This window comes from Gekko japonicus, unplaced genomic scaffold (genome assembly GCF_001447785.1).
Source record: "Gekko japonicus isolate JY-2015 unplaced genomic scaffold, Gekko_japonicus_V1.1 scaffold610, whole genome shotgun sequence".
Classification (NCBI taxonomy): domain Eukaryota; kingdom Metazoa; phylum Chordata; class Lepidosauria; order Squamata; family Gekkonidae; genus Gekko; species Gekko japonicus.
This window is the reverse complement of record NW_015165846.1, coordinates 885,714-911,783: the sequence shown is the minus strand read 5'-3', so window position 1 is coordinate 911,783 and position 26,070 is coordinate 885,714. Positions and strand designations below refer to the sequence as shown.

At 45.0% G+C, this 26,070-nt stretch overlaps 1 protein-coding gene across 1 annotated transcript in view; it reads right to left on the bottom strand.

Annotated features, from left to right (window-relative positions):
• The window catches only part of MOV10 (Mov10 RISC complex RNA helicase), a gene marked incomplete at its 3' end in the record, with an annotated part of 40,208 nt that extends 15,919 nt beyond the window's left edge, over positions 1-24,289 (bottom strand). The window contains exons 1-3 of the mRNA XM_015411064.1: positions 24,097-24,289; positions 9,375-9,471; positions 7,364-7,488 (exon numbers count right to left, since the gene is read on the bottom strand). Coding sequence (XP_015266550.1) covers positions 7,364-7,488; positions 9,375-9,471; positions 24,097-24,230 — 356 coding nt within the window. The remainder of the gene's footprint in view (positions 1-7,363; positions 7,489-9,374; positions 9,472-24,096) is intronic.
• Positions 24,290-26,070: the final 1,781 nt, after the last annotated feature.

Below are 26,070 nucleotides of genomic sequence, written 5' to 3'. Positions count from 1 at the left end.
TGCTACAATACTTGTAAGATGTGACGGAGGGACTCCATCCAGAACTTCCTTCTTGCCATCCATCTGTTTAGTCCTCGCAAGTTCAGTACCGCTCTCCAGTCCCCTGACTTCATTGGAACAATGAACAGAACGGAGTATACTCCCTTGAAGCATTCTCCAAGAGGTACTTCTTCTATAGCGCCGATGTTTTGGAGGTGTAGAATTGCTTCCCTCAGCTGTCATAGTCATTCCTTGTGTCTTGGAGCTGGTGATGGGGTGAAGCTGTGAGGGGGTGAACCAGTGAGCTCTATTCTGTAGCTCTGGGCAATGATTGTTCACACCCACTGGTCCGTGGTGGTCAGGCTCCAAGCCTGTGCGAAGGCCTGGAGCTGGCCCCCGATCTGGCAGTCAGGCTGACTGCTTCTTTGGCAGGGCGCCTTTTTCGGTCCAGTAGGCAGCTGTGTGCTTGTTGTTGTTCCACGTGCTGTACTTGAAGGATTTGAACGATCTGTGGTCTTTGCCATCTCGTCCCCGACCTGGATTGTAGTGGCCACGAAAGGAATGGGAAGTTCTTGATTTAGTATCTCGCTCACGACGATAGGTGGACGATGGCATTGCCTTCTTCTTTTTCTTAGTCTCTACAAGTACCTTGTCTAGATTTGACTCTCTGAAAAGGAGCCTCCCAGAAAACCTCTATGTAGCCAAGTTGCTTTTTGACAATGTGTCTACTTTCCAATGTTTAAGCCAGATGTTATGGCGGATGATAATGTTGGCTGCTTGTGCCCTGGCACAGAACTGGATGTTGTCCTGGGACGCGTCTGCCGCGAACTCTGCCACCCATTTCGTCTTTAATAAGTTCCTCTTCAGGGCCAGTGGGGAGACCTCTGGGTCCTGCAGGAGATTGTCCGCCCAAATGGCGGTGGCCCTGGTGAAGTTGGATAGAACTGCTGCAGATCGTATTGCAAGAGACGTGGCCTCGTGTGCCTTTTTCAGTGCTGCCTCATTCTTCTTGTCCATGGCGTCCTTTAAGGCAGCACCGCCCCCGAGTGTAGCACCACCACTGGTGCATCAATCAAGGGCACCTTCAGGTCTTCCATGGTGTCCTCAGGCAATGTATAGAACCACTTCGCTATTGACAATAGGGAGCACCTGCCCCCAGGGTTGGTCCATTCTTCCCGTATAATGTCCTCAAAATAATCAGGAAAGGGAGAGGTGGTTTGGAGCTTAATGGGCTTTTTGAAGCCCCTAGTTTCGCGGACGCTGATCACCTTGGCTTCTCCGTCACTTCCATTTGGTAGTTTAGAGTGGAAATGACTTTTTTTTAAAGCCGTTGGAAATGTTCAATTTGGAAAAGCCAAGAGGATGTGAGCTTCACTTTCATCTCATCCCCTGACCATTCCCCCTCCTCCTTCTTGGCATCGCCCAGAGAGGGAATAGTGGAGGCTGTCTCCGCCTGTGCTGAGCTGATGTTATTCAAGCGTTCCCTCCCAGGGATATGGCTTTTCTGTGGACGGCCCAATCCCTTGGGCACATTGGCCTGTTCCTGCTCCCTTTCTCCCTCTGAGGTTCCCGACGCCTCATTTGGAGTGGTTGTCCCATGGCCCCTAGGTCTTTTAGGGGTAGATGGGGACCTGGAGCCTGAGGAGGACTGGGATGAAGAGGAATGGTGCCGTCCTCTTTTCCTGGAGCCCCTGGGAAATCCCCTTCCCCTGGCTTCCGGGCTCTCCTGTGGAGTTAAGAGCTGGGCTGCCAGCCCCCCCCCCCCGTTTCCCCGGTCAAGAGGTTATTGTGGGAAAGGTCACGATCCTCCCAGTGTCGGCCACATCCATGGTGGTCCGGTGGCAAACAGTGGGGGCATGAAGCAGTTTGGTCCTGCGCCGCCTGTGCCCTGCGATGGCTGGGAACAAGGCAACTGAACAGTCTGGAGTGGATAGGGATGGTGAGGCAGCATCTGCATAGACTGCATGATGCCTGCCAGTGCCCACATCCCCAGAGATCCCATGGCTCCCCAAGTGGCGAAGGGTTGGGCTAGAGTTGGCTAGAGTTGGTCCCAGGCCGCTAGGCTGGGCTTGGGTCGGCCCCGATGGGTCTCCACTAGGGCTATTCCCGGTTGCCCCCCGGTTGGAATGAATTCACCTGAAGGGCTCCCTGGCCCTGAGTTCTTCCCATGGCGTTGCTTCTTTTTTGCGCCATTGGCCGCCACGCTGCCGCTGTTTTCTTGGTGTGCAGCTGGGAGCAGGAGCTCATAGGCTTCGACCGCTGGATCCTGCCGCCACCGCCCGCTGCTGTGCCACCATCTTGGGTCACGTGTGTGTGGGGGTGGGCACAGGGACCGGCTGGCTCATTGCGCTCAGCCAGCCCCACGCTGGTGGAGCAGCCTTCCTTCTGCAGTTGCCACAGTGCTTCTTCCAGCCACTGAGCATCCTGCTGCCCGACTCCCGGTGCCTCGGAAGTAATGGGCTGCTGCTCCGCGGGGACCTCCATCGCGGCCATTCCTCCTCCTTCTGGCACCTCAGGAGGTGGAGGGGGGCCTTTGTTCTTCTTCTCATCCTGGACCATCTTCAGGCGTCTCCTGGAAGGGAAGATCTTCTTGGCATCTGGTCTTGTTGTTTTTCTGTTCTCTTTCTTTGTACTTCCTCTGCTTTAGAGCAGGCGCTCCAGACGTCCTACCGAGCGCAAGGCTATGCAAGAACTGGAGAGGTCAGCCTAGGCCACTCCAATAGGAGCTACGCAACAAAAGAAATTTGCATAGCCCATCGAGCGAGCAGAGGCGTGACCTAACCAGTTCCTGGATGACTTCCTCCCACTGAAGGAGAACTGCAGACTGACCGCATAAAAAATCACAAAGGAGGTAACTATGAACACTGTGGGACTATTACTAAGCAATGGATGAGACAGAGAAAAACATGCTGTCAAGATGCAACTGATTCATGGTGACCCCATCCATGGGGCACTCCAAGCAAGAGATGAGCAGAGGTGGTTTGCCATATTGCCTTCCTCCACATAGGGACCCCAGTCTTCTTTGGCGGTCTCCCATCCAAGTACCAACCATGGCTAATCCTGTTTAGCTTCTAAGTTCTGATGAGCCCAGGCTAAGCTGGGCCATTCAGGCTGCTGTTTACTGAGCAAATGCACACAATCAAGCTATAACCAAGGGAGTGAAAAGAACTCTAACATGAAATTATTTAGCAGACGTGTTGATTTTCAAATTAAACCTTTTCATGAGCAAAAGGCCTCCAAGCAGGTTCACTGTTCAAAGAAATGCAACTTTTCCCACGTTCCCTTAGATCATGAACTTAACACACAAATGTTTTACTACACATGCATACCTGACCTACACCATTTAGTAAGATGATGATCACAATATCACAATATCCTGAAATGAAGTGCTCGATACTGGAAGTGCTGACCATAGATGCAGAAACGTAGGAACCGCTTGTGTGCAGGATGTATCGGTACATGTAAGTACGCTTCCGTCAGATCTATGGACGTCAGGAACTCGTTGGGGGATAGGGAATCCACAATTGCTTTCAGTGTTTCCATGCGGAAATGTCGTAAATGGAAGAACCTGTTTAAAAATTTCAGATCCAGGATCGCCCTCCAATCCCCGTTCTTGAAGTAAATAAAGGACTTATATCCAAAATATATTCTATTCTGATTACCAATGCTTCCAAAGCCTCACTGCAATATCAATACGCATGGCAAAAGGAATGCGATTCAGCATTAGATGATGAAACCTGGTCTACTTTTTGGAACTCCACCAGCTTCACAACCAAGTCTATAGCAATAAGATTTCAAAATTTAAAAATAATGACTAGGTGGTATGCAACGCCCCAAAAACTTTCCCATATATCATCTTCATTATCCCCAAATTGTTGGAAGGGATGTCAGCAAGTAGGAGACTATGCCCATTGCTGGTGGGAGTGTGGTAAAATTAAAATGTTCTGGCATGAAGTTATCAAAGTTATTGAAGATGTAACTTCTATACGAGTCCCGTTCACCCCGGAAACTTTATTCCTGAACACCTGGCCACAAGATTTATTGGAGAGACCACATCAGGCAACCATTGAAATAATGCTTGATGCTGCCAAGACCTCGATAGCATCTCTCTGGAAAAATGATAAGGCACCAACATCAGAAATTTGGTTCAAAAAATTATGGAATCATTACTTAATGGAATCAGTAACAAACAAATTAGACACTACGTCACAGAATTCTAAACATGAACAGTTTATTGGAAAGTGGTTCCCAATCCTAGATTATTTATCTCAACAACAATTCATCTCCTCTGAGTGGTCCCAATTTTATAAATGGATTTGATGTGTAATTGATATTTTATTTTATTTGTATTCTTATTAATATAGTTGTTCTTGTTGTCGTTATTATTATTATTTATTACTATTTATATGTATACGTATGTATTATTTAAGTTTTATATATATAATTAATGTTATAATATTTAGCTTATCTATTCAATGCTATACTGTTACTGTTAATGAATTTTTATTAATTGGTTTAAGCAGTGAGATTTTACTCACCATACAATGGTAATATTTGAAGTCTACCAATGAGAAATGTTTCTATCTTCGCACAGAGTTTTGTTTTTTTTAAAAAAAACATTGTTTACCTGATACTGTACAAAACATACATACGTAAGTATGTCAAAAAGCTTGGTTTCTTAACCACATTTTAATTCTATATTTGCTTACACTGTTATGTTGTTGTTATGTAAAGAAAAACAATAAAAATCTTAATAACAATCCCCGTTCTTCTTGGGAACCATAAATAGGATGGAGTAAACGCCGCGACCCCTCTGATCCTTGGGAACAGGTTCGATGGCCTTGATGTTGATGAGGTGTTGAATGGCCTTGTTGATGATGGTTCTTTTGCTTGCAGATTTGCTTGCCGAAGACTGAATAAATCTCTGTGGGGGTTGGTGAAGAAACTCGATTGTGTATCCCTGGGACACGAATTCTACCGCCCAGGCATCCGCCTGTGCGTCTGACCAAGTCTCTGTGAAATGAAGAAGTCGTGCCCCCACCGGCAAATCGGCACAGTCAGTTTTGTTTGGGCTTAGTCTCCCTCGCACCTCTGTCACTCCTGCCGAACTGAGACCTCTGGAATCGGGGGTTGAAGGAGCCGTGCCTGTTGACTTGTCTGTTGGACTCCCATGATGGTCTTTTGGAATCTTGACGAAAACGCGGCAGGGTGTGCTGGGACCAAAAGGGCTGAGAAGTGCGTCTGTCCGGGTGTTTCAGCGACCGAGGCATCGCCTTCTTTTTATCTCTTGTTTCAACTAGAATGTTGTCGAGCGCCTCTCCAAATAAACGGTCTCCCTGAAAGGGATATGCAGTCACTATGGATTTGGACTGTGAGTCTGCTTGCCAAGCTCGTAACCAGAGTATTCTCCTGGCGACCGCTGTGGAAGCTAGTCCCTTTGAGGCAAATGATATGATGTCCAAGGTGGTGTCCGCTGTAAATGAGTCAGACTTGAGTGTGCAAGATATTCCTTCCAGTAGGGCTCTGTTGTTTTCCGGTATGAGCTGCATGATTTTGCGTAGCCATACAATCGATGCCCTAGCGGCGATGAAGCCGTGGAAGCTGCCCGAACCATCATGATGATGGACTCGTGGATTCTTCGAAGAGTGGCCTCTAATTTCTTATCTGTGGCTTCCCTAAGATTGCCCAATCCATCTTCGGATACTAGGCCCGCCGTCTGGAGTGGTGCAACGGGAGCATCTACTGGAGAGACCTGTAACAGTTCATCTGCATAATTAGGCATAGCATATAACTTTTTTGCAAATGAGGGAAACTGCTTGTTTGTAACAGGCTTGTCCCAGCCCGATCTCAATTGACGCTCAAAGTATTCAGGGAATGGGAATACTTTGTCAGAATGTTCCTCTGGTGGAAAGAATTCTTTATTGCCACCAGACTTGGATCTAATTTTTGCTCTGACTGACTTCTGATACTCAGAAGCAGGTATATCATGCAATTCCAGAGCTTTGACTGCCTTAGTCAATAGATATTGATAGTCTTCTGATTTAAAAAATCGACTGGACTGTTCTGGTATCTTGAGCTCTTCCAACTCATCCTCTGATAAGAATTCAGCCTCCTCATGTTCCTCAGTGGAGGATGCATTGGACTCTAACTCCTCCATCCACTGTTCCTCTGTGGGTGTTATTTGAGGAGGAGGGGGGGCCCTTTTTTGCCGCCTTGGTGGGCCAGCCTAAGGGGAGATGTGTCTGAACCTCCTGTAGAGGGTTCCCCTGTCGGGGTGGTAGCTGGGGCTTAGTAGTCTTGGCTACTTCCACTTGAATGGATTGCCTAATGAAGTTCATGAGCTCAGTAGGATCTACTAAAACCGCGTTATGCGGTGGCTTACCCGACTGCGAGTCTTCTGTAGTCGAGGGCTCCGATGCTGGGGAGTTGACGAGACGCGGTCTATCGCTTCCCGCGATTGCCGGCGTTGCTCCCAGCAGGGGTCCAAGGCCCGAAGCCGGATCCCCAAGATGGCCGCCGCCCGTCTGAGGACGGGGAAATAAAAATGCGGGCTCATCCGAATCAGGCTGCAAGCGGCACTTTTTGGCGCTCCATGCCGCCGCCTTCGCTCCAGCAGCCTCCGTTGTAGGCGCACGATCAAGCTGCGAAAGCTGATCGGGCCCGATGGTTTCCTGCGCTGCCGGTGACGTGGCAAGCACATCTCCCTCGTCACCCGAGGAGAAGACCTCAGGAGGCTCTCTCGCTGTCATTGCGATGGCAATGAAGACTCTGGAAAAACTCTTCGGGCCGACGGACCCTAGGGGCCTCACTCCAAGATCGGAGCAGAGAAGCAGAGAAAACGAAAGAGAAAGAGAGGAGATCAAGATGAGATTTGAAATAAAAGTAAAAAGGGCAAAGGAAAGGCTACAACGAAGGGAAAAGACAAGGAAAAAAGGTTTTAAAATCTGAAGTAAGAGCAATCTGATCTATGCTGCTACTCCTTAGTGAGGCAGGAACAGAACTAAGGTGGGGCTATTCCGAGGGCGCCAACAGGAAGGGGAAAAGACTTCTTCCTGCCTCCCTATTGGCACGGTGGGAATAAGCCATGCAGATGTCCTCCGCCTCAGAGGGAGAACATGACACTCTCCTTTGGCAGCAAAAAATGTACTGAGGGTGGGAGCGCTGCTGCACAGAAGCACACGGTCCCTGGGTGGCAACAAGCTTCTGGCTCCAGCACACAGCGCCTCCTGAAGGCTTTTAGCTATAAAGACGTATCTGATTGCTGGCCTGCTCATGTGCAGTCCCCATGTGGGACTGCACAAAAGATCGATGATGAATAAACAGTGATCCACATCACAACCTTCTATAGTACATCACTTTCACACTCCCCCCAGTGGTCCCATACCTGTCCTTAGCACGTGGTCTTCGAGGAGATGGGCCAGTACCTGATCCAGGACCGAGAGGAGTCTGATCTCTAGCATCATTTCCTGGTCTCCAGTACTGATTGGCAAACTTCACTTTCCTCTGCACCTATACAAAGGGAATAACAGGAAGGCTTTCAGCAACAATTAAGACAAAGGCTACAGCATAAAGTTTCTGTGCGGGGGGGGGCGCGGGGGGGGGGTCACAAATTAATAGCCATGGGGATAAACCCTTTAGTGCTAATACAGGAGCATCCCTGGTTGTGTGTTTTGTATGTCTATATATTTTTATTTTATTGTTAAATATTTATATATATGGTTTAAATGTTGTTCTAAATATTTTAATGCCTTGATGCTCACTGCCTTGGGAACCTCATTTGGGTAGAAAGGCAGCATATAAATGTTCTAAATAAATAAAATCCATGGGAGCATTTTCAATAACACCCCTGCTTCTGAAGAGTGGATGGGAACCACTGATCAGGGATATGTGTGATCTCAGCTTAACACACACGGGACTGGACCCCACCCCAGATTTTTGCACTAATTTAGCTCTTCTGACAACAAAAGTCTATATTGGTTGTATAAATTACACAGATTTGCATATATTTGTATGCTTTACAAGTTCTATTTGTGGGACTTGCCCCCTCAGTCTTTGCAACTTCAAGGGCTACACGTGGAGTTATTGTTATCACCATTTTCCATGTTTGTGCACTACCCAAATTGCAGCATACATACAGCTCTCTCCAGTCTCTGGTTTTAGTGATCAAAAAGCTCAAGAAACAAGGAAATGATGACTTGGGGCTATAGCTACCAGATCACCACCTATTAGACCAAAACACTGCAAATAGTTGCCAAGGAGGAGACTGCCCTGCCAAGCAACTGCTTGTAGCTGTTTAGCCAAAGAGCTTTTCCCTTGGAGAGTCATAGCTGGTATTATTTCCTTGTTCCTTATATGGATTCAAACAAACCATACATCTAGCTCAGCCCTTTCTAAACAAATTGGCAGATGTTTTCCGGAATTCCAGATAGCGAAGTTAATTGCTTCAGTAGTCTAGGAACAAGGGCTACCATATCAAATGAACAGGATACCCAAAAGCTAGTGCTAAATATCAGAAGTACTAAGCATTAACAGTGCTTTGGATACTTAAAGATCAGTAACTAAATATATAGTGGAGGCTTAAAATTTCTACTGTATTTTGACAAAGGAAATGTCTTGTCTATGGTTTCTCAAGATTGGTGATCAAGTACTTTTAACACTATAGTTATTTCATTGAGTAATAGTATTTAGTGACCATGGGCCAGTCACGCTTTCAGCCTAACTGACTTCACAGTGCTGTCGTGAAGTTAAAACAGAGGAGCAGAAAGGAGCAAGAGTGCAGTAGCACCTTAAAGACTAACAAAATTTGTGGCAGGGTCACAGTGACTCACGAAAACTCATACCCTGCCACAATTTTTGTTAGTCTTTAAGGTGCTACTGCACTCTTGTTCTTTTCTACTGCTACAGACAGACTAATATGGCTACCCGTCTTGATCTTAAAATGGAGGAGGGGACAATGATGTTAGTTGTTTTGGGTCACCATTGGGAGAAATGCAGGTTGTATATAAAAGCAAACAAATCAAGTAACTGGATTTTATGTTCCCAATTTGTCAATGTGTTGTTTCTGAGCCCCACCAACCAACCTCCTAACTTGAACAGTAGCCTGGATGTAACATGGCCTGCTCCCCCACCCACCAGAGTGTGTCAAAATTCTATGGCACAGTCAAATACATCGATTAAACTGATGCTTTAAACAGCTGGTTATGGAACACTTAATAATACAAGTCAGTATTTTTTAATTAAAAACTTGTATAAAACTATCAATTGGGAGAGAAGACTGCATGATGCCTGCCGGTGCCCACAAACACTTCTGGTTTTCCTGTGGCTCATTCAGTGAGGTAATCATGCTTAACCCATCAAGACAAAATTCCAGAATCAACAACACAGCCATTTCTTACAGAGCCAAACTGCACAATGTCCTCGGATACTACAGCACGGCCGCTTTGCCGAAGTGTAAACAGCACACTGGAGAAATTGGGTCTTCTTTCGTTATCTCTGCCCAAGCAAGAACAAACAAAAGCAAGAATGTTAATTCGGCAAATGAAGCTAAACCACTGGCATGCTGAGGGCTTCATGTCCAACTGAATGCCCAAGAGGACTTCCTTTCTCATACATCTGCATAGAAGAGATTGGGGGGAAGGGATTCTACCACAGCTGAAATATGGCATTAGTATGGCATATACTCTCACTTCTGTGAACATGTTAAAAGCACATATGTCTTATTGCATGCACACACAAATGCATACACTGTACACACCAGAGGTATTTAAGACATTTCATGCAAATAATTCAATAACAACTTCAACAATCCTCAGGGAACACACACAACATGCGGAACAATAAATTAGTTTTCCTTTTTCACTGTGTCCACCTGTGAATTCAAATTACTATTAGAGTGATTTTGCTCAAGGGACACTGCATGGATATATACTGGCAATACCACAAGAATGGAAATGAAACTAAGAGCTAAACACCAACTAGACAAGAGTTCCCATGGAACATTTAGGCATATCAGCAAAGCTCGTGTTTGGCCATAAGAATTAGGAAGCTATTATCTGTGCAAAACAGGCAAATCATAGTTTCCTGGTGATATACATATACAGAGAGAGAGAGAGAGAGCGCGCATACAGCTTCCTGACTTCCCCATTCTCAACTGAGTTAAGTGAACAAGAAGAGGAAGAGTCAGTTTTTATATCCTGCTTTTCTTTACCTCAAGGAATCGCAAAGTGGCTTACAATTACATTCCCTGACTCTTCCACAAGAGGCACCTTAGGAGACAGGTGGGGCTGAGAGAGTTCTGAGAAAATTGTGATTTGCCCAAGGTCACCCAGCAGGCTTCATATGGAGGAGTGGGGAATCAAACCCAGTCCTTCAGATTAGAGTCCGCCACTCCTAACCAGTACATCGCACTGGCTGTCCAGCAACTGTGAGACAATGGATGGCCTGAATGGGTACCTGGAGGCAGTAAATGGCCAAGAGGAGGGCCCATAAACAGAAGCTCAACCCAGATAGGAGTGAGATGACAAAAGAGTCTAAGCTTACTTGTTCTGGACAAGACTATACCTGTCCTTATGGAGCAGATGTGTGTCAAGAGACTAGGTTACTTCAGAGTCTCTTGTTCAAACTCAAAACTTTGGTTCAGGCATGAGTCCTACAGAATATGGAAAATGCCTATTCTCTGAACATCAAGGCTAACCTGACAGTGACTCTGAGAGATAAGGGAGGACAGGAGGCAGTTCACAGGTGCAGGGTATCTATCTCACCAGTCTTAAATGTTTAAAAAAAAACCTACGTGGGCCTATACATTCCATCTTGTTAATGCAAGGATTTATGGAAGCTTGTTAATTGAATCTGATGAAACTGGAGAACATCAGATACTAATTGGCAATATCACCTGATTGGTTACATCACTGGTCAGTAACACCAATGGTCAGTTGGGTTACATCATTGGGCCTATGTTTGATTGGCTAGCCTAAATCATGCCTGTATAGGCCATGAGGCATAAAGCAAAGATTCTTCATTCTAGTTTAACCCTTGGCTTGAATACAACTTGTCTTGCGACACTCTGATGGATGAGCCACAATGGATGGACTCACGTTGGACTTTAAAACTATTTTGGACTTTGCCTTCCTAAGTATTCTCTGGATTAGAGAACCATTGTTTGTAAGTATCTAGGTTAGCTATTTAGATTTGTTAATTTATTCTCACTGTTCTTTATTCTCTGATGTATATTCCTGCACATTCTTTCAATAAATCACTCTAATTATAATTGGGTGTGTTTTTGAACTCATGAGGCTTCAATCTGAATCCAGTACTTTGGCCAAAGTTAGGTACAGCTACCAAAGTAACTTGTTTTGGGACTTGCCTTGTGAGTGTTAAACCTTAGAGGGTTGATTTCTTGTTTAGACCTAGGAAGGGCCACATGCTTTGGTCTCTGGCTGAGTAGTCAAAGAAGCCGGTGGCAGCAGTTCTCTGAGTCACGTGGATTCACACTTCAGCCTTTTGTTTTGTTTGCCCAAACCCTACCACTCTCTTGGAGTGGGCCCACCTGGCAACACTGTGGAGGTATTGGGGCTTGTGACAGTGTGTTTCTTTGGGGGGGGGGGGGGGGGCTTCTAGATACAGAGTTTAGTGTAATGTTTAGGGGGTAAGATTATGACTGGGGACACACTGGTTCCCCAATCATTGACTAACAGTGTAATGCTTAACAGAGTTATACCCTTCTAAGCCCACGGACTTTAATGGATTTAGCAGGGCATAATTCTGCTTTAGGTTGCACTAAGTGACCTTTGGCCAGTCACCTCTCAGCCTAATCTATCACACAGAGTTACAGTGAGCTGAAATAGAAAGGGGGGGTTCATGTACTTCTGCCATGTGTTCCTTAGAACAAGGATGGAATAAAAATGGATCGAGTGATCCATAGCCACAGATGGGAAGCACAGATCCTCTCTGTAGAACACACAGACTTTAACCAGCTTTGGTAGTTCACCATTTGCAGACCCTTCTTCAAGAGATATGTCTTGACTACAATTACCCATACTCCAATCACATGGAGGTTGGATTACTGCAGTGAACTCTATGAAGACTGCCTAGGAACTTCACCTGGTTCAAAATGTACCGGCTAGGCTGCTAGAAGGTATAGGTTATAGGGACCGCATTTTGCAAATTTTACACCAGTTTAGTGTAGTGGTTAAGTGCATGGACTGTAACCTAGGAGAACTAGGTTTGTTTCCCCACTCCTCCACTTGCAGCTGTTGGATGACCTTGGGCAAGCCATAGTTCCGTCAGAGCTGTCCTTGAAAGGGCTGTCTCAGCCCCATCTACCTCACAGGGTGTCTGTTGTGAGGAGGGGAAGGGAAAGGAGTTTGTAAGCCGCCCTGAGACTCCAAGTGAAGGGCGGGGTATAAATCCAATCTCCTCTCCTCCAGATTTCCACCAGTTTGACAGTTTGTTTCTGGGCACAATTCCAAGTAAGGCAAAGGTAAAAGGTTTCCCTTGCTTGAAAACGATCAGGAGGATTTATTGGGCAACGTGGGGGAGGTGTACCAGCATTTGCTACAGCAACAGCATTTGTAGCAGCCTGTTGTTGCAAAGCAATCACAGCTTGAGTTAAGTGCTGTACCTGTGCTAGCATTTCCTCCATGGGGTCCACACCTCCGGTTGCTCCGTCTTCCATGGTGGGGATGTGTGAGCGTTGTGGGTGCTGGCAATCTGTCACGGCAGGACCAGGGGGCGTGACACAAGCAAGCAAAAGTCCAGGAACAGTCCGAGGTCAAGCCGGGCAAATCAGGTAGCAAGGTTCAAGCAGGTTTAAATCACAGTCCAAAAGCAGGGTCAGACATACCAAAGTTTCAAGTCCATAAATCACAACAATACCAGAGGAGTCAGAGATGAACGCAGGGTCAACAAAGCCGAAGGTCAAAAGCCAAGGATCAAGCCGAGAAGAATTCCACAAGGTCTGGAGCAGAGATGCAAGGATTCAGGTCCTGAACAAACGACGTTTGCCAGCACAAATGACTGCTGGCAACAGACTTGCATATATACAGTGCTAGCTAATCAACTCATTAGCTAGCCAGGAGTGAGGACAGGATCCTGTCAGTAATCAGGGCTAAGAGATCTTCTGGCACGCATGCGTGCATTCTGCCTTTGCTCTCTCAGCTGTTGTCTTCTTACATTCCTGAGCCTGGTTACAGGTGGAGGCGAGTCTGATGATGAATTACTGGGCTGCAGCAGAGACTGATCCCTTGCAGGTGTTCCCTGGGAGGCTCTATCCTCCTCACCACTTAGATAGCTTTCAGCTACAGGATCCAGTCTTTGCCTTTCTGCTGCAGTACTGTCCTCAGGAGCCTGTTCAGGGTCCTCAGGAGCCTGTTCAGGGGCATCAGCAAAGGCAGGCATGACATCAGCAGGGGCAGGCATGACACTCTGCAACCCCTACACAATTCCAAGTACTGGTACCTATAAAACAATACACAGCCTGGGATCAGGATACCTGATAGATCACTTTCTCCCACATGAACCTGTAAACAAAATGAGATTTTCTCAGAGACCTCGCTCTGCATGCCTTCACTATCTGATATTAGGTAACCTCCTCAATCCTGGCACTTCTCCCCACAGGAGATTTAGGCATCAGGCAAATAGGTTTTTATTCTGTTGGGAATGCACCCCTCCCTGTTACTGTTTTATTAGCTGCCCAATTTTATGTCTTTTTTTCCTGTTTAGGACCAACTGTTTTTTATGTTATTTTTTGACGTATTTTTAGACAGAGAGAAGAGGAGAGTGGATTTATACCCTGCCCTTCACTACCCAAAGGAGTCTCAGAGTGGCTTACGATCTCCTTTCCCTTCCACTGCCAACAACTGACACCCTGTGAGGTAGGTGAGGCTGAGAGAGCTCTCCGGAGAACTGCTGTCTTCAGAACAGCTCTGAAAGAACTTATAAATTGAAGGTTAAATAAATAAATAAATGACTGACCCAAGGTAACACCAGCAGCTGCATCTGGAGGACTGGGGAATCAAACCCGGTTCTCCCAGATTAGAGTCCATGCTCCTAATCACTACACCAAACTGGCTCTCACCCCTGTTTTGTTTTTACTTCCAATGATGTTTTGATGGTTTTTAACTATGGTTAACAGGCTGAAACTTAATCCTGACAAAACGGGCCATTGGATACTTACCGTGAAGGGCCCTTCTCCTCTGAGATGAAGGAGGACATCTTGCTGGGTGTTTCCCACCCCATCCTCAGGAAGGCAGGAACCAAAACTTCACTTCCTGTCCTCTTCGTGGGATACGCCCCCTCGCTCAGTTAGGAGCTCCAAAAAGCAGTAACTTGTTCAATGATCGTAAAACAATTAATAGCATAACTCCTGCAACAAGAATAACAATTTGAGAGAACAGGAAGTACTGAATGCAGCACAGATAGGAAAAAACAGAGATAAGAAAGAGAAGAAGAAATAGAAGACGATGACTTGGGAGGGCCCAAGATGTCCTCCTTTATCTCAGAGGAGAAGGGCCCTTCACAGTAAGTATCTAATGGCCCACTCTCCCCTGAGAGGACGACATCTTGCTGGGACCTCCTAGAGCAGTGTCCAAATTCCGGGTGGGTTACCGTCTAGTCTGCTAGGATCTGTTGAAGAACGCTCCGGCCAAAGGAAGCGTCAGCAGAGTCAAAAACATTGATTCTGTAGTGTTTGACAAAGGTAGACACTGAAGAACACGTAGCATCCTTACAGATCTCCTCCACTGAAGCCCTATTTGAGAAAGCCAAACTGGTGGCCTCACTACGGATGGAATGAGCCGTGATCCCTGCTGGTGGGATCATCTTTTGTGCTCTATAAGCCTCCGCGATACATTGCTTGAGTGTAGTGCTGATAGTGGAGCTGGACATTTTACGCCCTTTGTTGGGTGGAGAGACTGAAATAAACAGAGATTCCGATTTTCTGAAATAGTTGGTACAATGGAGGAACGCTGTCAACGCCTGTCGAACATCCAGGGAATGCCAGACCCGCTCTTGGGCATGAGAAGGATCTGGACAGAAGGATGGGAGACAGATCTCCTGGGACCTATGGAATCTGGAATTGACCTTGGGGCGAAATGTAGGGTCACGTATCAACACAACTTTGTCCTTGTGGAATACACAAAGTCGGGGATTAGCTGAGAGTGCCCCCAATTTGGAAACTCGTCTGGCAGAGGTCACTGCCACTAGAAACAGTGTCTTCCTACAAAGCCACTTGAGCGAAATCTCTTTAATCGGTTCGAAAGGAGGTTTGGTCAACGCTTCCAGGGCCACATTCAGTCTCCAGGAAGGGAATCTGTGAGCTACAGGAGGATCGTGGGATGATGCCCCCTTCAGGAATTGTTTGATGTGGGGGTGCATAGAGAGAGCCCAACCTCCCAAGCGAGGGAGCATTGTAGACAAGGCCACGACTTGTCTTCTTAGTGTAGATGCTCGGTGTTTGGAGTCATGTCCGTCTTGGAGAAAGTTAAGAAGATTTTTGAGACGAGGCTTCAGCGGGTCAATTGATTTCCTTCTTGCCCACCGGACGAAGGCCTTCCAAGTGGTATTATAGATATGGCATGTAGATTGTTTTCAGGATGCCGGAATGGTGTCGATCACCTTCTCTGAATAGCCTAGCCTAAAGAGGCCTTCCCACTCAACCGCCAGATGGTCAGATGTTACCATCCGGGATCTGGATGCCAAATCGGTCCCTGTAACAGCATATCGGGGGACACAGGGAGGGTGAGGTGTAGAAGGATTGACAGGCACTGAATCTCCGAAAACCAGGGTCTTCGTGGCCAATAGGGGGCCACCAGGATGGCCTCCGCTCTCTGTTCCTTCAGTTTCCTGAGGAATCATGGAATGACTGGAATGGGCGGGAATGCAAACATCAAGCCAGGAGGCCAGGGAGACATCAAGGCATCCGTTGCTTCTGCACCATGGTGATGGAACCTAGTGAAGTACATCTCCACTTGGAAGTTGATTGGAGAAGCGAATAGGTCGACGTCCGGATGGCCAAAGATCTGCGTTATGGACAGGAACAGGTCCCACTTCAGGGACCACTCCACTTCTTGAATCTGCCAGCAGCTGAGCCAGTCGGCCTGAATGTTCGTGGTCCCCTTGATGTGTTCTGCCTTGATGGACGCAAGGTTGTTCTCCACCCACAGGAAGAATCTTGACGCTTCCAGCCACAGGCGAGAGGATTTGGAGCCCCGTTGGTGATTTATGTATGATTTGGTTGCAATGTTGTCTGTCCTGACTAACACATGGCAGCCTGAGATGTAATGATGGAAGTGTAGCAGAGCTCGGGGAAGGGAAAAACTTTTTCAAAACCGGGGGTTCTGGGAAAATAGTCCTTGCTGTTCCTGGGTATGGATCCATCCGCTGAGTCAGCCTCAAGCATGCCATCAGCTTTGGGTTTAGGGATTAATTCTAGTGCAGACATTGTTTTCTTAAGTAAATACGAATAATCCTCAGGTTAGAAAAATCTCATGGAGGGTTCTGGAACCTCCTCCTCCTCCTCCTCGTCTGAAAAGCTCTCCCTCCTCCCATTCCACAATCACACTATCCTCCTCTTGGGACATGTCCCATTGGGGGTCTGTTCTCAGGGAATAGCAATTGGTCTTTCTAGCCTCCTTAGTAGGCCATCTGGGTCTGTGTTCTTCTGGGCTCTCAAAACAGTCCTCTCCGTGAGCCCCCTGGCTGGGAAGGGCATGGGGGGGCACCTATACTCCGAATGGGAACCCCTATGCATGCTGGCAAATTCTTCCCTCACAGTTTCTTTAAAGAATTTAATTACCTCCGGCGTTTGTAACGCATTGCTGCCGCTGTTAAAACTAATCACGAGTAGACCCTTTGAAGGTATCTCATCCCTGCGATCAGGCAGATCCTGGGCATTTGGGATCTCAAGAGATTCGTCCTAGTCATACTTATGGTTTATGGAAGCAGCAACAGCCGCCCTGCAGCCTCCAACTCCCTCATCTGGAATTTTGCGCTTGGCTGCCTAATCCAAGATGGCACCTGCAACGTGCTCCGAGCCGGGAGAGCGAGGCCGTTTTTGCGCACCAGATTCTTTTGGTGTGGAGGAGCTCACTGCAGCCACAGGAGTCGAGGACATGGCTTTTGCTTGGCTGGAGGATCTCTGAGCCAGCAAGATCGCTTTTCCAGACTCGTCCTCACTAAAGAAGCCGTCCGAGTCTTCCCTCTCAGACATGCCCCAGTCGGGGCGTCATGGGGGAGCAGATGGAGGAGGAAGAGAAGAGGCAGAAAGGGGGAGAGAAGTATGGGCAAAGTGTCGAAATAGAGCACGAGTGCTAGCAAAGTGCTGCTCTCCCTAACAAGGTAGGAACTAATCTCAGCTAGGGGGCGTATCCCACCAAGAGGACAGGAAGTGAAGTTTTGGTTCCTGGCTCCCTGAGGATGGGGTGGGAAACACCCAGCAAGATGTCCTCCTCTCAGAGGAGAATGGAGGTGCTACGAGAGAGTTTGTGAGAGAGAGAGAGTGTGTGTGTGTCTGATCAGGAACTGCAATATGCCCTTTTCTGCATGAGGCTGCACTCCCAGTAAAAGTACTGGTTTGTAGCTTGGGACTGCTGCTGTACACAGGCCTTCTGTTAGATAAACAGGTAGCAAGTAGTGTTTTGCCATTTTAGCTCTGCCTGGGCAGGAAAGCTCTTGCCACTGTGGTGCATGCCCTGGTAACATATAGACTAGATTACTGCAACGTGCTCTACATCTGGCTACCCTTGAAGGCTGTCTGGAAGCTACAGTTGGTATACAATGCTGTCTTGAGTGGGTCATAGTGAGCATATCACTTTAGTCTTATTCAATCTACACTGGCTCCAATTTGCTTCCAGGCCCATTTCAAGGTGCCTTCCTCCCTGTTTGTGTGTTTGTATATGTTTATATGTTTATATATGTGCTTATATTATGTTTTCTTTAATTGTTTTAAATATTATATTTGTATCTGAAAACTTTCTAATGTTCAGTGCCTTGGAACCCTGAATGTAAAAATATGGTGTATATATAATATATATATGTGATAGTAAGAGGAAACACTGAGTCGAGTTTCTTACTTACACATCTTATGCAGGCAAGCATGAACTTCAATCTCGTAGAAGCTGACATATACTCAAATATCCACAGACAGCATGAACTAGATTTGTGCATATCTCTCTCCAGACACCCTTCTCATTCTAACAAAAATATGTCGCCTTAATTATTGACTGACCACTTACAGATAACCCCCTCTCTGTCCTTGACTGAGTGGCATGCTGATTATTCTTTTGGTTGTCCTTGGTTTCCCAATTAACATGCTTTCTTTATCTACTGATATAGTCCAGAGTCCTTTTTTAATTACTTCATGACCATACCAACTTGATCAGCTCTAATTCTTGATAAAGCATTTTCTGATACTTATTAGAAGAAGAAATTCCTTATTTGTACCTTCTAAGCATCATCAGTGAGGCTGCTGGCCATCTTCAGTATATGTTTACCAATCTTTGCTTGATGCATTGTGTGTGGCAAAAAAATACTTCAAATATGACTGAGGCCAGTCCCAGAAACCAGAACTACTGAATTATATAGGGCTAGACTACACACACGAAAGGTTAGATCCAGTCAGCTTTTTCACTCTGCCTTACCCAATTCCCTTCCTTACTATGTCTCCATCCTGCATGGTTTTTTTGGGTAGTTCAACTTTTCTTCCTGCTGCTTTCACCAGCAAAAAACCTCTATGGATCTAACCCAGATAATTAAGCTGAGAGTGGAATGATAGAATGGACTGCATGTGGCAGTCTGCTACATGAAAAATTTCCTGCCCATAGAAGAGTAGCTGTTCAGAATTGTTTATGGAAGAGTGAATGCCTAAGGTTGCTCCTCCACTTGCTATCTGAAGCAGTACAGTCTGCTTCTATCCTGCCACCTCATTTTGCTGCAGGTGCAGACCAAGCCTTATTCGGGTTCAGGAATGGAGCAGGACTGCATGCAGAAACAATGCAGGATGGTAATTCCCCTCTTAACGTTATTTCTTATCATTTAAACCTCTTCTCCATGCAAAAGCATTCTAGATATAGGGGCCACAGACATAACAGTTCACAGAGAAAGACAAAAGTAAAGGGGAAGTCTGAAAACAATTGCACTGATTACATTCCTTCATGGACCAGGAATTTGTGGTTCAGGAAAATGTGCCAGTTCACATATTCAACACACAACAGCAAAATAGAAACAATTGGGTGTGCAGCAAAGCAATGGACAGCAAGTACAGAGTTCTCTTAGTTATGGGTTAGGAAGTGTCCAGTGACACCTTTAAGACCAACAAAGTTTTATTCATTGTATAAGTTTTGTTTGCTTGCACAAGAAAGCTTATACCTGAATAAAACTTTGTTCATCTTAAAGGTGCAACTGGACTCAAAATTTGTTTTGCTGCTTCAAACCAACATGGCTACCCCACCTGAATCTGTCTTCATGGGTTATGAAACCAATATTCACTAATGAGGTCAAACTTATCATAGGATAAGCTATCACCTGATAAATGTAATCTCCAACTTCCATCAACTCTAAATCATTTTGTCCCTGGGACACACAGGAAATGGCCCTTCAGTTTCTCATACCCTACTTCAGTGCCAGAATTGCTGGGCACACTTTCCATATAAATCCCGATATTCCAACGATAAGTAGCAAATACCCTTAAATGAGACTGGCAAAAATTTAATCATTATATACCACAAATAGAGTCATGGACCCACAAAACACCCATGGGTCTGGGATCTTCCCCAATCTTCCCTCCCCCAGTGGAGAGTGGCAAGGGAACGAGATTGCCCTTTTTGCCTCTGGGGTCAGTGGAGCTCCAGTATGGAAGAAAAAGAAAAGGAGTTATTTCTCCCCCTTCATCTCCCCACAGCAGTTGCCTTGACCCAAGAACAAACTTTTCTGAGTTGGAAATGGCGATGGGGGAGGGGAGGGAAAGAGAAGATCCTAGAATCCTTGAGCCCTGGACCACAGGATCCAACCCAGAGAGATTATGGTATTTTATGCTGTTAGATCAGAGTGCCTGTTATCAAGGTTTGTTTTTTCAATTTACACCACTTACAGTCTGCCCTTCTGCCAAGTTCAGACTCAAAAGTCATGAAGGGCAGATATATTGTACCAGGCAGGCAATATCACTATCCTGAAATCCATTTGGCAGACATCTCACAACTTCTAGGGATACAGCTGGCATATACCAGTATAGGGTAGTGGTTAGTTGGCATATACCAGCATAGGGTAGTGGCTAGACTGTCAGACTAGGACAAAGGACAGCTTGCGTGAAGTCTCTGGATAACATTTGCTCTGGGGTTTTCTTCACCTCACCATCTTTGTCAGGTATGGCAGAAGTCTCAAGGAGAGGAAAGTGAGACAAATGGCCAAAGAGTTATAAAAGTCAGTCTTCCAAGACTGGATGAAATGTTTTATGATATATGATACTAGATGTATCCCACTCTGTGTAACCTGGGAGCAGCTCAGTAGAGTCCATCCAGCAGCTCACTAGAGTCTAGAATAACCAGGATGTTTGCTGTTTTGTTGTGTGTAAAAGGAGTATTTGCTTGAAATGTGCACACTGATGAAACAGTGTAGTTTAGTCCTTAGAGTATCAGACTAAGATCTGGGAGACCCAGGGTCAAATTCCCAGTTTGCAACTGAATCTTGCTGGGGGACTCACAAACCTTTTTGTTTTGAGGATAAAATGAAGGAGAAAAGAACCTTGAGCCACTTCGGTTCCCATTGGGAAGAAAGGTGGGGCATAAATGAAGCAAATAAAGAGTCATAATACAGGAAAATCAATGAAGCGGATTCAAGGGAAACATTTTATCTGAGACAGATATTACTGGAATCAAGGCTAAACCTAGCAGCATAGAAAAAGGTTACCTATTGGCCACCTGGTATGATAGCAGTCACATCCCAAAAGCATCAGCCTGCTTACATAGCACAACTGTCTCTCTAAAATAGATTCAGGTGGGTAGCTGGGTTGGTCTGAAGCAACAGTACAAAGTTTGAGTCCAATGACACCTTTAAGACCAAAAACCTTTAATCTTGGGTATAAGCTTTTGTGTGCATATGCTCAAAATTAAACTTTGTTGGTCTTAAAGGTGCCACTGGACTCAAACTTTGTCCTTTAAAGGGACTTTTAATAATTCCTGTTATTTCTGTTGTTAATTTCCTTTAAAAATTAGGTACAGGCTGTGGCATTCTAGGATAAAAGCCAAAGGTTTTAATTCACCAAACACTGCTAAAAGTGCCAATACCCTATTAGTTAAAATTGCTGTTTTACAACAATATTGTTTTACCCAATGGTTAGCCGATCTGCTTTCATAATTCGTTTAAGAACCAAACCTGTTCATTATTAACGTAGCTTTTTTGTTCTACTAAGTGTAATTCTTTAAACATTCATGACCAATATATTAGACAACTGACTAAATCGTCCCAAGTGTTCAAAAAAGCTGTTTCTTGATGACTAAGAAATGAATCAAACCAAATGAAGACAACTCTGTGTGACAAATTAGGATTATAATTTTACCACAGGAAGGCAGATTACCTTGGGAAATAGCATCCAAAACATTTTATCAGAGGCTGGAGCTACTTCTCTCCATTTACCTTAACTCAGCTCTGAACCAAATGGAGCAGAGTTGGGGGAGGGGGACACCTCTGTTTGCCCAGAGCAAGACTGTATCCAGAGGCCTTTTGGCAGATTAGCTAAAATGAGGCTTTATTAACTATGTAAGAGAAAAACTGTATGGAAAAGACTCAGTGCTCCTCATTTACAAGGGTGGCAGAGTGGGCGAGGTGAGCCACATTACCTCAGGATTTCTCCTTAAGTGCATACAAACTTAAGCAAACAAGGGAAGACAGAGAGACCAGAGATCTTTCACAATGTTTGTTGTAACTGCTAATGAGACAGGAACATTCTGGAATGTTAGACTGAATCTTCCTATTTGTGACCAAGCTCCCCTGCTTTCTCTCCCCCCCCCCAAAATATGCAAACTCCAAGGCTTTTCACGACCTTTTCTTCAACTCTGAGTATTTAAGGTGCTATTCAAGCAGCAATGGAGACCTTCCTGAGCAGGAAAAAGCAGTTTATCAAAATGCAGGTGTAGGTGTAAATTAAGAGATTACTTCCAGAAGAAAAGGAGGGGGAACCTCTTGCATTGTTTCCAGTGGGCAATCCTGTCATTTCTTTCAGTTTATCCCCATTTTATAGCCAGTATATGAAGTCAAATTCAGTAAGGTCAAACCAGCTTCATAAAGAGCAAAACATTCCAAAGCTTACAGGAAAGCAATGCTGTGCGATGTCTTATGATTTTCTGCAATATCTGAATGGTGAGGAAATCATTTTGCAGCTGGCAGCTTTACTACTACTTCTCTGCTACTTTTGCTGAATTGTATCAATTTGAATTACACACTTTTATGCCACGTGTGCTATCTACCAAGCTGCAGACCTTTCAGGCATTTTCACAGTCCATACAGCAATAATATCCACACTCAGCCCTAAACTGAGAATACTCCCTATTTCCTTAAGGAATCAAATTTGGTCTTCCTAACAGTATCAACTGCCTTTTAGCAGTATTCCTCATATTTTAAAAAGCCACAAGTCTTTCCTAAACTTTCTAGCCCCAAACCTCACCACCAGTCTAAGCATCTCTTTCAGTAATTCTGCCTGCATCCACATTCTTTGTGTGTCCCACTGAACTATTCTCATCCTTCACATCTGTTTGCTTCCAGCTCTTAATTATTCTGCTTTTCTTCAGACTTTTACTAGACGCATCATTTCTTGTCAGTGTGGTGGTTCTTCTCCAGTCTGAGGTAACAAAGACTACAGCAACCAGGTACATGTCACCTGTCCTCCCCCTTCTCCTTTTCAGCAATCTTAATTTTGGCAAAAAGCAAGCATGTGTTGTTAACTCATCATTTGAAAAAGTCTTAAGTCTTGACTTTTTGATAGGTCCAGTAAAATGTGCAAAAACTACTTATATACAGTTCTGTGGCTCTGAGAAAAATCAAAAACCATATTTTTAAAGCATGACAGTTTAATCATCCTGCTCCCATTCTTTGCCTGAATAAATTATATGTGAAGATCAACTTTCAACTCCTCGAACTAAAGCTCCCCAGCCACATTCCTGTGTTGCAGAAATTCCTAACAGTTATTGTCTATATACCCCATAGGACTGTCCATGTCTTTCCAACCTACGCCTCCTTTTCAAACTGATGTGGGGATCCAAAGAAAGCATTCTGTTCCAATCCTAAACGTAACTTGAACCCTGAATGTTTCAGAAAAGCTTGATTACCAAGTCTTCCCGGAAGAAAAATCAAATTCCGTTTTCCTTGACTTTGTCCCATTTATACTGAACACAAAACCTTAAATCTTAAGGTGCCACAACACTATTTCCAGCCTGGACTGTTTCTGATGGTTTACAGCCTTTCCTAAACCACAGTATAGCAAGAGCATTAAATTAAAAAAACAAAACACTATTCACAAGACAGTTTTTAACTTGTAGTTTTACTATTATACAGAACTTTGGACAAGAAAAGAACTCTGTCTCATTGGAAAGTTTGTTATTCAACATCATCGGCTCTTCCCGTTGGAGCCATTCAGGATCCAATGTTCTAGAGCAGCAAAATAAAGCAGGAGTTTAGCAGCACCTTAAGGACTAAAAGTTAAATTTTGTTAGTCTTTAATGTGCTGCTAGTACGTGTTGCGTGCCGTTCACCTGCTTCCGATTTACGTCGACCCTATAAATAAATCACCTCAATGATACCCTCTCGTTAGCAGTCTTGCAAACCGAAGGCCTCACGCAGACCAGACAGGGCCTTCACTCAGCTTTTCCATCTTGGGGGGAAAAGGAAACCCAACTGGAAGAGTCGGCACTGGAAAGTAACTCGTCTCTCTCTCTCTCTCTCAGCTCCACTGACTGTCTTCCAGTAAGGAGAACGGCATGATTCCTCAGATTTCTCTAACTAGGCAACTGGGCTTGCAACCTACCGAAAGCCGAGGTCCATACTCACTCCAGACCTAGGAAGCTTCTGAGTCGAGGTGTTGATTAGACCGCCATCCTTTTAAGCTCTCCTTCCTCTTGGCTCTGTTCGGCTTACCTGTTTCTGAACTCCTCGTTGTAAATCGTCCTGAGTACCACTCTGCTGCTCACGGCTTGCCTGCCAGAATCCTTTAGAAACTGTATAAATTGCTCCCCGATCTCCCTCCTCTCCCTAAAAGTGAATTTGGGCATGATCCACGCGCTCCCTCGCCTCTTTTCAGCTGCACCGCCAAGACCTCTCTGGCCCGACCCTCTGCTTGTGAAAGCTGCCAAGGCAAATCTTATCGGCAGGCGGCCAAGCAGGTTAGCTCCGACTCAAACGAAACGAAACTGAAAGCGAATTGCTAGGCTGACTCAGAGCGTGATGAGGCGTGGGTGGAGACATCGCAGTCGCCCTCCGTACCACGGTGTTTGGGGAATGCCAGGATCTAGGCCTTCACGGACCTGCTGGTTCCCTATGCGTTGCAAGTAAGCACAAGAGAGAAATTCTCTTTCTGAAGCAAGGAAAGCGTAGATGCTGTTCACAATGCCAGAACCTGTCGCCCGAGTGCCCGTGAAATGGTAATAAAAAGAGTCCTTGAGAACATGTGAAAAGGACTTTTCCTCTCAATATGCTTGGGTGCAGTGTGAAAAGTACCTGTTCTATTCCTCCCCGCAGCTAGTGTGCCTTCCAAGTAACCTTGTCATGAGGAAGGCTAAGTCATTTGCATCGGAAAGCAGGTTTGGGGAGGGAGGTTATTAAAAAACGACATGCAGATAATTATTTCATTTATGATTGGATTTGTTTGGGTTGTGTGTTTCAGGAATCAAAGGAGGCAGGTGGGAATATTTGGCTGTTCTGGCAAAGGTCAGTAAATCTTCACCAGCTATTTTAGAAACTATTAATCCAATGGGGATACTACTGCTTTGCAAATAAAAAGAAGCTAGTAATCACTATTAATAATAAATACAACAGATCTATAGAATATATTGAAGTTCTCAAAAACAGTTATAGAACACCACGATTCAAGTAACCTTTACATCCAGAAATCTGAGTCCCTTTTGGTTTATGAAGACTAGTCCTTAATGGATTTTGTTCCTCTGTCCCAGTGCACTAAGCTAAGAGCTTCAGCTAAGCAAATAGGAATGCAGTGCACTGGTGATTTCCAAGGCCCAATGGCCTTCAGAAGAAACATTACTTTGTGATGGAGAAAAAATGAGAACAAACTCATTTAATCCAATTCTGCAATATTTGCTTCATTTGTACCTACAAATTGCCACTGGCAATACTTTGCCTATGAATAATAAGGACTTAAATTTTATTCTTGGCTAATCTTGCTGCAAAGCTTCAGACCTTTGGCTGATTGTTTTGGTGTTATCCTGTATTTTGGAGATGATAATTTAGACCAAGTGAGTTACCCAATTTAAAAATTGGTTTTTTCCCCCCCCCCCCCCGGATATTTAGCTTCAGAATTGAGCACAAAGCAATCTGTACCATTTTTTAAAATCCATGAGGAATTTCAGACAGACGATATATTCCGGAAGAGGAACGGTTCCCAAACTGTTTCTGGTCTGTCGTTTCAGACAGAACCGGTTCCCTTCCGGAATACATGTGTGTGTTCAACTTTATCATTAATAAACATACAAAAGATGGTTAGCGGGGAATGTAGCTGAGAAGTATGGTAGAGAAAGCACATGACACTTGCTGTACTGAATGAGAGGCACGGGACTTTGGCTGTGTGATTCAGAGAACACTGGCCTGGGAGTAAGCCTCATTGAATAATATGGGACTTACTTCTGAGTTAGACCTATTTAGGATTACTTCCTATATTTACTCTTAACCCATTTTTATGGGTGATGCTCTTGAAGAGATAGATAAAATCAAAGGAATAATAATAATAATAATAATAATAATATAATACTTTATTGTCATTGTACACAGTACAACGAAATTAAAGGATAAGAAAGATACTGAAAATAAACTTCAAAATTAGTGTTTATTTGCATATTTACACATGCATATTTACCATTTGCATTTCAAATCTGAAATTGT